The 11,943-nt window shown below is 68.6% G+C and overlaps 2 protein-coding genes across 2 annotated transcripts in view; both read right to left on the reverse strand.

Annotated features, from left to right (window-relative positions):
* Window positions 1-780: 780 nt before the first annotated feature.
* On the reverse strand, window positions 781-10,754 carry MNEG_0723 (8-amino-7-oxononanoate synthase; the record flags this gene model as incomplete). Its single annotated transcript, XM_014050793.1, has 10 exons — window positions 781-1,266; window positions 1,653-1,779; window positions 2,047-2,161; window positions 2,517-2,651; window positions 2,875-3,730; window positions 3,988-4,252; window positions 4,475-4,874; window positions 5,192-5,414; window positions 5,716-9,579; window positions 9,981-10,754. The coding sequence occupies 10 exons, from the start codon at window positions 10,752-10,754 to the stop codon at window positions 781-783; spliced, it is 7,245 nt and encodes a 2,414-aa protein (XP_013906247.1).
* Window positions 10,755-10,960: 206 nt separating this feature from the next.
* MNEG_0724 (Phenolpthiocerol synthesis polyketide synthase ppsA) overlaps window positions 10,961-11,943 on the reverse strand; it is a gene marked incomplete at both ends in the record, with an annotated part of 8,248 nt that continues 7,265 nt past the window's right edge. The window contains one exon of the mRNA XM_014050794.1: window positions 10,961-11,898. Within this exon, the coding sequence (XP_013906248.1) occupies window positions 10,961-11,898 (938 nt within the window). The remainder of the gene's footprint in view (window positions 11,899-11,943) is intronic.

Below are 11,943 nucleotides of genomic sequence, written 5' to 3' on the forward strand. Positions count from 1 at the left end.
GTTTGCGGCGACAGGGGACGATGACGTGGCAGGATTGGAGACCAACCGGGCACGAATCATGTGGGCAAGCAAAATTAGGGAGCTACAACGCCAGAGAAAGCAAGCAGTCGAGAGCGATCCAGCAAGGAGTGTGTAGCGCATGCAATTGTGGGGCCCCAGCGCATTGTGCGCCAGCGAAGTGCTGAGCAGGCCGTGTGATAAATCTTCTTCAAATTGCAAAGCATGAGGTGGTGCGCCGTGGTGCGATTTTGTTTGTTTGTGTGTTGGTGTGTGATGTGGGAGTCGTTGAACAAACTCTTGCAGGCTTGCGAGAGCACAGCACTCCGTCAACTCACTGAACCATGATGTACACCCACATGGCCCCGCTTCGAATGGGCCGGTGGCCTGGGCAACACAGGCGTGGCGCACGAGTTGGGTGGTACATGCCGCCATCGGCATTTATAGGTGACAGGTTCAGAAAGCATGATTTCCCATGAACGCGCAAGCGAACTTGCAAAACCCCATGAACGCACCAGCTAGCTTGCAAAAAACCATGAACGCACCAGCTCCCGAAACCCCATGAAAGCACCAGCTCGCAACAGTTGTGAGCAGGGAACGAAGGTTGGCAGAGAAACTAAGGCCGTATCATCATCAGGCACGAGGGTGTACGTAGGGAAGTTGCTTCCAAAAAGTTGTGCGCCTCAGCCAGGCCCCCAGGTGCACTCGCGGGAGTTCGCTGGCATAACGGTATCAGCAGCCTTCATAACTTAGTATCAGCCAATCACCAGGGAACTTCAGCGCTCAGGCGGTGCCGTTGCCATCTTCTGCTGGCCCTGCCCCTGCAAACGCGGCTGCGGCCGCCACCACCTCCACCACGGTGTCCAGGGCCTCAGAGTCCAGCCCCGCCCCAAGCGTCACGCGCAGCCCGCCCGCGCCGCGGGCCGCCATGGGGAACAGAACAGGGTGCACGTACACGCCCCCCTCGAACGCCGCCCTCCACGCCGCCATCGCGTCGCCGTCGCCGCCTTTGCCGGCAACGACATGCAGCAGCGGCCCCCCGCGCTCCGCCACGCTGCAGCCGCGCGCACGCAGGCGCGCGCGCGCGGCCGCGACGTTGCGCTCCAGCGCGGCGACGCGCCAGGGCTCGGCGCGCAGCACGCGCAGCGCGGCCAGCGCGGCGGCGGCGGTGCTGGTGGCGAGCGATGCGGTGAATACAAACCCAAAAGCGGAAAGATAGTCGATGAGCGGGCGGCTGGCGACCACGAAGCCGCCCTGGGAGACCAGCGTCTGCAGGTATGTGTGGGAGCATTTGCAGTTGATGAGGGCATGCATTGGTGTCATGCAAGGTGGCACAAGCTCTGGGGCGGCGTAAGTGGAGGCTGCCCCCTGGCTGTCCTGTTCAGTGGCGAGCCAAATGGCTGCGCAGCAGGCTGCGCATCAGGATTACAGGCACCGCACCCGTGCGCATCATTGGCACACCGCGGACCTTGGCGCTTGTCCAAGGCGTACCCGCGCAGCTACCAACGCGAATGCTCCAGGCGGGTGCGGAGTGATGGACACCAAACACACACACACACACACACACACACACACACACACACACACACACACACACACACACACACACACACACACACACAAAGAAAGAAACAAACCCCCTTGTGCGGCTGCACCTTGCTGAAGGTCCCCACGACGAGGTCTGCGCACGCGACGTCCGCCACCAGCGACGAGACTGTGCCTAGGCCGTGGGCCACGTCAACGACAAGCAGGCAGCCGTGGGCGTCCGCCAGGCGGCGGAAGCTGCGGGGAGGGGGACCCGTGATTGGGTGCGCAGGCTCAGGTGGGGCCGTGAGGGCATAGTGTGATGCCAAGTGGCAGTAGAGTGACTTCGCATCCAGGCAGCACAGCTGCAGGACCCGATGCAAGCTTAGTTACAAGCACCACCAGGTGCTGGACCAGAGTCTAGCTAGCAGAAGCAGCACATGCAGACGGCAAAACCCAGTCCAACGGAGGCTGCGCTCGCCGCCTAGTGCCGGCAGCCAAGCAGTGGCGGCCTCTGCTGCGCACCTGGCGACGTCCATGATGCGGCCGTCCACGCTGAATACGTACTCTGTCACGATGAGCGCGTCCTCTGCATCGGCCCTGTGCTTCTCCAGCAGCGACTCCAGGTGGGCGGCGTCGCCTGCGGTCGGTTGTTGGTTGTTGAGTCATTCACCAAGTATTGTTGTGAGGGGTCGGGGTCGGAGGATGGGGGGGTTGTGAGAGTGGGTGTAAATGTCAAGCAAGTCAATAAAGGGAGAGAGAGCATGGTGAGCGAGGAGGCAGGGTGGAATGAATGCTGCAAGCCGTGCAGGGCGGTGGCAAAAACAGGCCGCTAGAGGTGGGCAGGCGCACTGTGGAAAATCACTTTGTCGCTTGCACTGCGCAGCGCTCTTGCGAGACCATGCACCACCTACCGCCCAGGCAAGCAAACCAGCCTCACGAGCAAGCCAGCGAGGGCACAAGAAGCACGACCATTTGCCGAGCAAGGCACGCACCCGTCCTGAAGCGGACCACGCGCGCGCCCGAAAGCTTGGCGCCCGAAGCCAGCGAGTCGTGCGCGTGGGCGTCGATGAAAATGATGTCACACGGCTTGGCCAGGCCCTTGAGTGGCGCGGCACACGCCAGCCAGCCTGCGTTGGTTGAAGCAGAGAAGCGTGTTCTTGATTAGGGCCAGGGGGATTATCACGCGGTTGTCAGAGCGCGTGCGACCAAATGTGCCTATGTGCACGCTTGTGCGAGCATTTGGAGGTTTACAGTCTTGCTGGCATGTGCAAGCGCGCGCGGTCATGTGCATTAGCAGCACCCCACATCAACCCGTGGTTTCGCGTGCACCTTGCTATACCCTGAACCCACCTGCGGGCAACAGCAGCGCCGCCTCTTTTTCAAAGTAGCCCGCCAGCTCAGCCTCTAGCTCCCGGTGGACAGTCCCCGACCCGCACAGCGCGCGGCTGTTTGTCAGGCACGACCCGTGCTCGGTCAGCGCGGCGCAGGCCGCGGCGACGACGGCCGGGTGCTGCGACAGTCCGAGGTAGTCCATGGAGCCCGCGTTGATGACGGCGCGCTCCTCCCCAGCACGCGTGCGGACCAGGGCCTCGCGGCTGGAGGCGTCGGTGCTCAGGATTGTAACAAACGCGCCGTTGGCGCCAGCGGCGTCGATGGACGCGAGCGATGAGGAGAGGGCCGCCGCGCGATCCAGGATGCGCGCCGGCCGGCCTCCGACGAGGCCGGCGTGGGCCTGCACCTGGGAGGCGGCGAAGTCGGCGAGCGCGGGCCCCGCGCGTGCCGACCACGCGGCCCCGTCGAAGGGGCCGCCGCGCGTGGCGGCGGCGTCCAGGCGCGCGCGCCGCAGGCCGGCCGCGGCGTCCGGCGGCGGCGCCAGGGGCGCAGTGGCTGGAGAGGTCGAGGCCCTGTTGGGCCTTGCAGGGGGCAGCAGCTCGGGCCCACCCGCCGCAGCCAAGAGCCGCGCCGCGGGCGGCTCCCGCTCATAGTACCGGCCGCCGCCAGCTGCGACTCGAGTCAGGAAGAACACGCCCGGCGCGACGCGCGCCGGCTGACCCGGTGCCGCGGCCGGCTCCCAGCCGAGCCGCAGGCAGCCGGCGGTGTGGGCGGCAGCCATGGCCTGGAACTGGGGCCACGGCATCAGCACACGGTTCTGGGTCAAGCCCTCAAACACGCACGAGAAGCGGGGCAGGGCGCGCACCTGCGCCACCTGGAAAGCGGTGGATGATGTGTGGATGATTGGAGGGGTGGGCAGGGCAGTCAGGCTGCAGCAACAGGGTGTTGAATGATGGGTGCGCGCGAATAGGGCCTGTGGACAGCTGCGCTGCATCGGCAGACGCAGGAATGGGCCCTCCCGTGGATGTGACTGCATAGTTGGATTGATGCCTAGTTGGATTAGAGTCATCATAATCTCAGGCAAGGACAGTGACGGCGCCATCCACCCCAATGACCCCCAAATTTGCGCACCAGCATCGTCGCGCACACCCCGCTGCCGTATGCAAACAGCGCGATGCGCTTGGCGACCGCCGTGTCGCGCTCGCGGCTGAGCAGGGACAGCAGGTTGAAGAACAGGCTGTTGGTGAGCAGCGGCCCCGCCAGCCGCGCAGCCGCAGCGCCGGCCGCGGCCTTCGAATCATAGATGGCCTGCAGCTCTTCAGGGGACGGCGGAGGGGCGCCAGATGCGGCGGCCTGGAGCTTGGCCAGGTGCTGCACCGCTTTCTCCACCCAATACCTGCAGGTGGGGATTATTTCATGACCGGTTTGCTGAACCTGACACGCAGCGCATCATGTAGCATACACACAGCAGGTCATGGGCTCTGCCAGTCGTGAGCAGGTTGTCAAGGCCTTGACCAAGAAAGATCGTTTCAATCACCCACATAAGCTACACCAGTTAACTCCCTGCCCCTCCCTGCTTTGTGCAGGCACGTGCAAGTAAATCACAGGATTGGCTCACTCTGATGCCGAGTGCACCACTAGCCGATCCACCGCAGCCAGCACGCCACCATCCCAGCCCATCAGGCGCGCCAGCGCCGCCGAGGCCTCGCCTAGTGCGCCCAGGTACGCCTGCAGGCTGCCGGCGCTGTCCACCACAGGGAACCCGCCCGCCGCGGCCGCCGCGGCAGCTGCTGCCTCCGCTGCCGCGTGATCTGGCACTGCCGAGGTTTGCGGCGTCGTCGTTGCCGCGGATGGGGAGAGCATCGCATTGGCAGGGGGCGCGGCGAGGCCCGCAGTGGGTTTGAGGAACTCCAGGCCGTGGCGGGAGACAGTGGCACGGGTGGGGGAGATTACGAGCGGCGCGTCCGGGCCAACCAGCATGGCCACCGCGCCGGCGCCGAAGAAGCAGCTGAGAGGGCCTGTGCGGGGCATGGCAGCAAGAGGTGCGAGAGAGTGTGGGTTGCCATGGTGAGCGACGGATTGGTCAATGCAGGGCTGCTGGTAGACTGAAATGCGCTCTCGCGGCCAGGTATGCAGCTGTGCACGCTGCATCAGACCTCTCTCACCACACACAAGACATGCGCGCGACTCAAGGCACGCAGCAAGGCAGGTTGCCTGTGCAGCGCCTCAACGCGAACCACCGCAACTCAAAGCAGCCATCCAGCCGCATGTATGTGTGGCCAAGGCGGTCGTCAAGTCGGACCGTATCAAGCAAGCTACTGCCCAAACAGCTCACCGTCCGGGTGGTTGAACCCGACGTCAGTTGTCACCACCACCGCCCAGCGCCCGTCCCACGCCTCGGACTCCACCCAGGCCAGCGCGTTCAGCAGCGCCGCCGCGCCGCCGTAGCAGGCGTGCACCACGTCGGTGCCCTCGAGCCCCGCGGCCGCGTCGGGGAACAGCTGCATCAGGTATGACTTGATCGACTTGGCCCTGTCGACAGCCGACTCGGTGCCAACCTGGGGGTTGGCATAGTGAATTGGGCGGCGGTGGCACGCGCGCCGCGGCTGAGCTGAGAGGTCGCGTGTGGTTTTGTCGCGTGAAAGCGGGTTACCTGTGGCAGGCACATGCATGTGTTGCTTGTGAATGGAACAAAACAGGATTCAGCAAAGGAGCTTCGGCGACCAGCGCGCGTGAGAAAGGGCAACCTGGGCGGCATATCGCGGCCAGGGCCGCCAAAGACTTGGGCCCAGGTTGTTGGCATGCAGTTGACCTTGACTTTGCAGCCCCCGCGCCACACAAGCCCCCAGCCCCACCCACCTCCAGACGCCCCACGCTGGCCGCCGGCACATTGTGGCGCTCCAAGAGCCGCGACACCGCGGTCAGCGCCATCGACACCGCATCCTCGTCAGCGCCTGGGAACGACACCTCGCGCAGCCCCATGCGCCGGCTGAACTTCCCCGCGACGCCGTCGCCCAACAGGCGCTCAAACTCCTCGATCGACCCGCGGTTGGCGGGCACATAGGCCTCGATAGCGTGGATGCCGGCCGCCGCGCTGGTGGGACTCGCCGCAGCGTGGCCGACGCTGGGGTCTCTGCAGGCCTTGCCAGCTCCAGCGCCGGCGGCAGCGCTGGTGGCGTCCGGGGCGGCTGGCGGCACGGCGGCCTGCTCAAACACTTCCGTGGACTGCGCAGGCGTGAGGGGCGGCTCTGGACTGGCGCTGCTCGACTTCGCTTTGCCCCCGCCGCCGACGGCACTGCCTTTGGCGGCGGCCGCTGCTGCAGTGGCCGGCGGAGCGGCGGGCAGCGCGGCCAGCAGCCCTGCCAGCGTCAAGCCGCCCAGCAGATCCAGCTGCTGCACCGACGCAGCTGCCGCTGCCTCGCCGCCCCCAAACGCGTGCCCTGCCCAATTGGCCAGCTCCACCGCGCCCAGAGAGTCCAGCCCCAGGTCTGCCAGGGGCTCGTGGTCGGGGATGGCCTCAGGGCCGCAGCCCAGCAGCGCGGCAAGCTTCAAAACCACCACACTGCGGCGCACGTCTGCAGTGGCGGCTCCGCCGCTTGCGCTGGGGGCGGCGGCTGCCTCGCATTTGCCACTTGCTCCACTGCCACTTGCCATGGAAGCGGCTAGCGCTGTTGATGTCTGCCCTGTTCCCTCGCCGCCCCTGGGCGGGCTGCTGCCAGCGTTGCTGCTGCTGCTGCTGCTGCTGCTGCTGCTGCTGCTGCTGCTGCTGCTGCTGCTGCTGCTGCTGCTGCTGCTGCTCAAACTGCCAGTGCCGCCCCCAAAATCACCTGAGCCTGCGTCTACGTTGGCAACTTTGCCTGTCACGCGCGCCTGGCCGTGTGCCTCCACTCCACCATCAGGTGTACACGCGCTGCTGCGGCGGCCGTTGCCCCCCTGGCTGCTGGCAGGCAGCGCAGCCAGCAGCCCTGCCAGCGTCAAGCCGCTCAACAGGTCCAGCTGCTGTACCGACGCAGCCACCGCTGCCTCGCCGCCCCCAAACTCGTGCGCCGCCCAGTTGGCCAGCTCCACCGCGCCCAGAGAGTCCAGCCCCAGGTCTGCCAGGGGCTCGTGGTCGGGGATGGCCTCAGGGCCGCAGCCCAGCAGTGCGGCCAGCTTGGACACCACAATGCTGCGGCGCGCGTCGGCAGTGGCCGCGACGGCGCTTGTGCTGGGGGCGGCAGCCGCCTCGGCGGACGCAGATGGTGCGGCCGACGCCTGCCCTGTCCAGTTGCTGCCCTTGGGCGGGCTGCTGCCGGTGCCGCTGCTGGTCGAATCGCCACTGCCACCCGCAAAAACACCTGCGCCTGCATCTGCGCTGGCAACTTTGCCTGTCACGTGTGGCCGGCCGTGGGCCTCCACTTCACAATCCGGCGTACCAGGGCCGCTGCCGCGGCCCCTGCTGCCCTTCCTGCCTGCAGGCAGCGCGGCCAGCAGCCCTGCCAGCGTCAAGCCGCCCAGCAGATCCAGCTGCTGCACCGACGCAGCCACCGCTGCCTCGCCGCCCCCAAACTCGTGTGCCGCCCAGTTGGCCAGCTCCACCGCGCCCAGAGAGTCCAGCCCAAGGTCTGCCAGGGGCTCGTGGTCGGGGATGGCCTCAGGGCTGCAGCCCAGCAGCGCGGCTAGCTTCGACACCACAATGCTGCGGCGCGCGTCTGCAGCGGCGGCTCCGCCGCGTGTGCCGAGGTTGGCGGCTGCCGCGGCGGAGGCAGATGGTGCAGCCGACGCCTGCCCTGTGGACTCCCTGCCAGTCCGCCGGCTGCTGCCGACGTCGCTGCTGCTGCCGCTGCTGCTGCCAGTGCCACTCCCAAAACAACGTGTTTCTACTCCGGCGGTGACAGGGTTGTCTGTCACGTGTGGCCGGCCGTGGGCCTCCACTCCACGATCGGGCGTACCAGGGCCGCTGCCGCGGCCGCTGCTGCCATCCCTGCCTGCAGGCAGCGCAGCCAGCAGCCCCGCCAGCGTCAAGCCGCTCAGCAGGTCCAGCTGCTGCACCGACGCAGCTGCCGCCGCCTCGCCACCCCCAAACTCGTGCGCCGCCCAGTTGGCCATCTCCACCGCGCCCAGAGAGTCCAGCCCCAGGTCTGCCAGGGGCTCGTGGTCAGGGATGGCCTCAGGGCCACAGCCCAGCAGCGCGGCCAGCTTGGACACCACAATGCTGCGGCGCACGTCGGCTGTGGTCACCGCCGCAGCGGCGGCCGCCGCGCGGCTGCTGCTTGTCGCATCGGAGAGGTTGCCCTTTACCGGTGCTGTGTCGGTGAAACACTGCACAGCATTGTTGGCGCGCGCCTGTGGATCGTCGACCGCCGCAGCAGCTGCCGCGGCGGACCCTGGCGCTGCAGGTGAGGCCGCCACAACCACTCCGGCAGCTGCCGTCGCCGCTGGCACGGCAAATCCCTCCTGGAGCAAAGACAGGGGCGCCAGCGCTGCTGCTGGCGGCTCCGAAACAGAAACGGAGCCTGCCGCTGGACCGTCATCTTGCAGCAGGTGCCGCAGCCGGCTGAAAGCAGAGTGCTGCCGCCCGCCACCCGCCGGCTTGCACCGCGGCAAGATTGTCACCGGCCGCCCCACCCGCTGCGCGTCCGGCTCGAGCATCCGCAGCAGCAGTGCCGCCACGTCGCGCGCCGCCATGTCCCGCAGCCCGGCGGCGGCCAGGTGCCTGCGCGCGTGCAGCACGTCCGTCGCGTTGGCCCAAGCGCTGACGTAGCCGGCCCCCGACACCGCCGGAAGGTCGACGACGGCGGCCGGCAGGCCGAGCGCCCGGCGCAGCTGCGCGACGCCGGCGAGCGCCTGGTTTGCCATCACGTACGACGCCTGCCGCGCCATGCCGCTCACGCGGCCAAAGCTGCTCGCGAGGAGGAACGCGCGCACGGGCTGGCCGGCCGTCGCGTCGTGCAGGTTGAGCGCGCCGGCAGCCTTGATCGCAAACGCTGGGTGGTCGCGCGCGTGCGGCGCGGCGGTCGAGTCGGCGCTGTAGGCTGTGGCAAAGTGCGCGACGCCCTCGATCGGCCCGCCAGCCGCCGCCAGCGCGGCGCGCATGGCCGCCGCGTCGGACACATCGCAGGCCGCGACTGCGACCGCGACGCTGCCGCTGGCCCGCAGCGCGTCGAGTCTGGCCGCCGCCGCCGCAGAGAGACCGGCCGCGCCGCGGCTGCCGAGCAACAGGAGGCGGCGCGCGGCACCGGTGGTCGCGAGGGCCGCGGCGAACTCCAGCCCGACGCCGCTGGTGCCGCCAGTGACGACAAACACGCCCGTGAACGGGCGGGAAGCTGCCGACGACGGCGACAGGGCCGAGGGCGTGGGCATGGGCACCGGCGTCGGCGGCGTGCGTGTGGCGTCGCCTGCACCCGCAGCGGGAGGGGCAGACGGCGCCGGAGCAACTGCTGCGACCGCAGCCTTTGTGGGGAGCGCCGCGGCTGCGGAGTCACTTGCATCCCGCGCGACCTTCATCAGCGCAGCCGCGCGCCCGGCCGGCGGCGCCGGCGGCGGCGCCCGCGGCTGCTCCGGCGCCGCCGCCAGCGCCGCCGGGGGCGGCCACCACCCGTGCGGCACGCGCAGCACGAGCTTCCCAGTGTGCTGCCCGCGGGCGAGAGTCCGCAGCGCGTCGCCAGCCTGCTCTACGGGCAGCACAGTGACCTCTGGCGGCGAGGGCGCGTCCCATAGCGCAGCAACACTCTCATGCAGCACCTGCGGATAACCAGGGCATCAAAGGGTGGACAATGAATCAAGAGTGTTGCTTGGCAATCCATATGTACCATGTTTGATGCCTCGATGGCACCAAAACAGAAGGATAGCATACAAAACAAGATGTGCGGAGGGTGCGCTGCCACCCCTAAAACAGTGTCGGCATGGCATCGCGACCCTGGACTGCCGTCGGCACCCCTCGTCCCCTGACCGCCGGCACCTTTTGTGCGCCACTATGCATCCGCCCCATCAAGAACTCCGCACACCACGCAATGCAACCGCTCGCACACGCGCATGCATGCATCAAACCCCACAAGCGCGACGCAGCATACCCCAGCAAACATTCATCAATCGCACTCGCACGCGCACATGCAGATGGACAGTCATATTCACTCTTCACTCACCCGGACGAGGGTCTCCGCGTCGTCCTCCACGAGCATGTCCACGTGCGCCGAGATGAACGTGATGTTGCGCTTGAGCAGGCTCAGGTCAAGAGGCGTGCCCCCCAAGATGTCGCGCTTCCCCACCTCCACAAACCGCCCACACGGCGCCACCAGCGCCAGCGAACCGACCAGCCCCGCGCCCGACAGGCTGTTGAGCACCACGCTGACGCCGCGCCCGCCCGTCGCGGCTGCGACCGCGGGGCCCCAGCTGGCCGGCGGCGCGCGCGAGTCCAGGACAGCGACGACGCCCTGTTCCCGCGACAGCCGCTCCCTCTTGGCGGCCGACCCCGCGCTTGCGATGACGCGGCAGCCGACGCGCTGCGCGACGCGCAGCGCCGCTTGGCCCAGGCCGCCTAGGGCGCTGTGGATCAGCAGCGTGTCCCGCCGCGCCAGCCGCGCGCGCTCCAGCAGCGCGTAGTGCGCCGTCAGCTGCCCGACAAGGTAGCCCGCCGCCTCCGCCAGCGGCGCATCGCCGCCGCCGCCGTCGGGCGGCAGCGGCACGCACAGTGCCGCCGGCACGGCGACGAGCCCGGCCGCGCCGGGGCGCGCGGCGGACGCGGCGGCGGCAGCGTCGGGGGCGCCGCTCAGGACGTCCAGCAAGACGGCGGCGACGCGGGCGCCGGGGCGCAGCTTGGGCAGCGCTTCTGCGACGCCGGGGCCGACCTCTGCCACCACGCCTGACAGCTCCAGCCCTAGGGGCACCTTGAAGCCCGGCAGCAGATCTAGGCCGACCATCACGTCCCTTGAGTTGGCATTGAGGGTGGGTGGAACAGGGTGGTTGGGGGCGGGGCGGGACAACGGCAAGAGCGGGGCGGTTTCGGCTCTGGCCACCTTGTCTCCAAAGTGCCGGGAGCGGTGCAGGGACACATCCAAGCAGCAGCTTCTCAGCAGGCGCGCACCCAGGTCCCCTGCAGCTGCACATGACTCATTCCAAAACCGCCTCACCTGAAGTTGAGCCCGATGCCGGCGACCTCAATCAGCACCTCCCCATCCCGCAGCGGAGGGATCTGGGTTTCGACAAAACCTGCTGATGACAGCTGCCCTGGTGACGTGATGCAGAGTTCCCAGGTCGTGCGGCTGCCATCCACGACGCCCGCCGCTGCGGGCGCGCCGTCGCCGCTCCAGCCGTCAGGGTCCGCCGCCGGCGCCGTGTGAGGGGAGGGGGCGGCCACCGCCTCAGGACCGGCCGGCGGATTGGGCACGCCGCCGGCGTCGATCTGCGAGACCTCTGCGGTGGCCGGCACGACTGTCTGGACCAGCTGCCCCGCAGCTGCCGGCAGCCGCAGCGGCCGCAGGCGGGGCGCCCAGCAGGCGCCACCGTCGGCCGCAACGACCAGCTCGGGCTCTTGGCCAAAAGGCGCACGCAGGCACAGCGCGCCGACCGCGGAGAGCGCCGAGCGGCTCAGACCGCCGCTGCCCGGCGGCTGCACGACTGCCAGGCAATGCAGCGCCCTGCCGGGCGCCTCCACGCGCGCCGCGCGGCAGAAGCCCAGCAGCCGGTGCGCCTCCAGGCCGTGCGGCGGCAGGAGGAGCACCACAAAGGCCGTGCCTGTCGGGGCGGCCCCCCACGCGGCCACGAGTTGCTCCACGCTGCTGCGCGCGTCAACCACGAGCTGCACTCTCCCCGCGCGCAGCTCGGGCAGCAGCGCGATGTCGGCCCCGCCGCCGACGACGCCGCTGGTGGTAGTGGTGTTGGAGTCCTCAGATGAGAACAGCAGGTCAGCTGCACCGCTGCTGCCGCCGCGCCGCTCGGCAGGCACCAGGGCGTCGAGGATGCCCTCCGGCCCCAGCCACGCCGCCGCGCCCGGCGGCGGCGCCGCGGCCGTCCCGAGCGGCGGCGGCGGCGCGGGGACGTGGCGGAGCTCGTGGAGAGCCGCCTCTGGGGCGGGGCGGGGGCGGGTGCGGGGGGGCACCAACTCCAGCG

This window comes from Monoraphidium neglectum (assembly GCF_000611645.1).
Source record: "Monoraphidium neglectum strain SAG 48.87 unplaced genomic scaffold scaffold00062, whole genome shotgun sequence".
NCBI lineage: Eukaryota > Viridiplantae > Chlorophyta > Chlorophyceae > Sphaeropleales > Selenastraceae > Monoraphidium > Monoraphidium neglectum.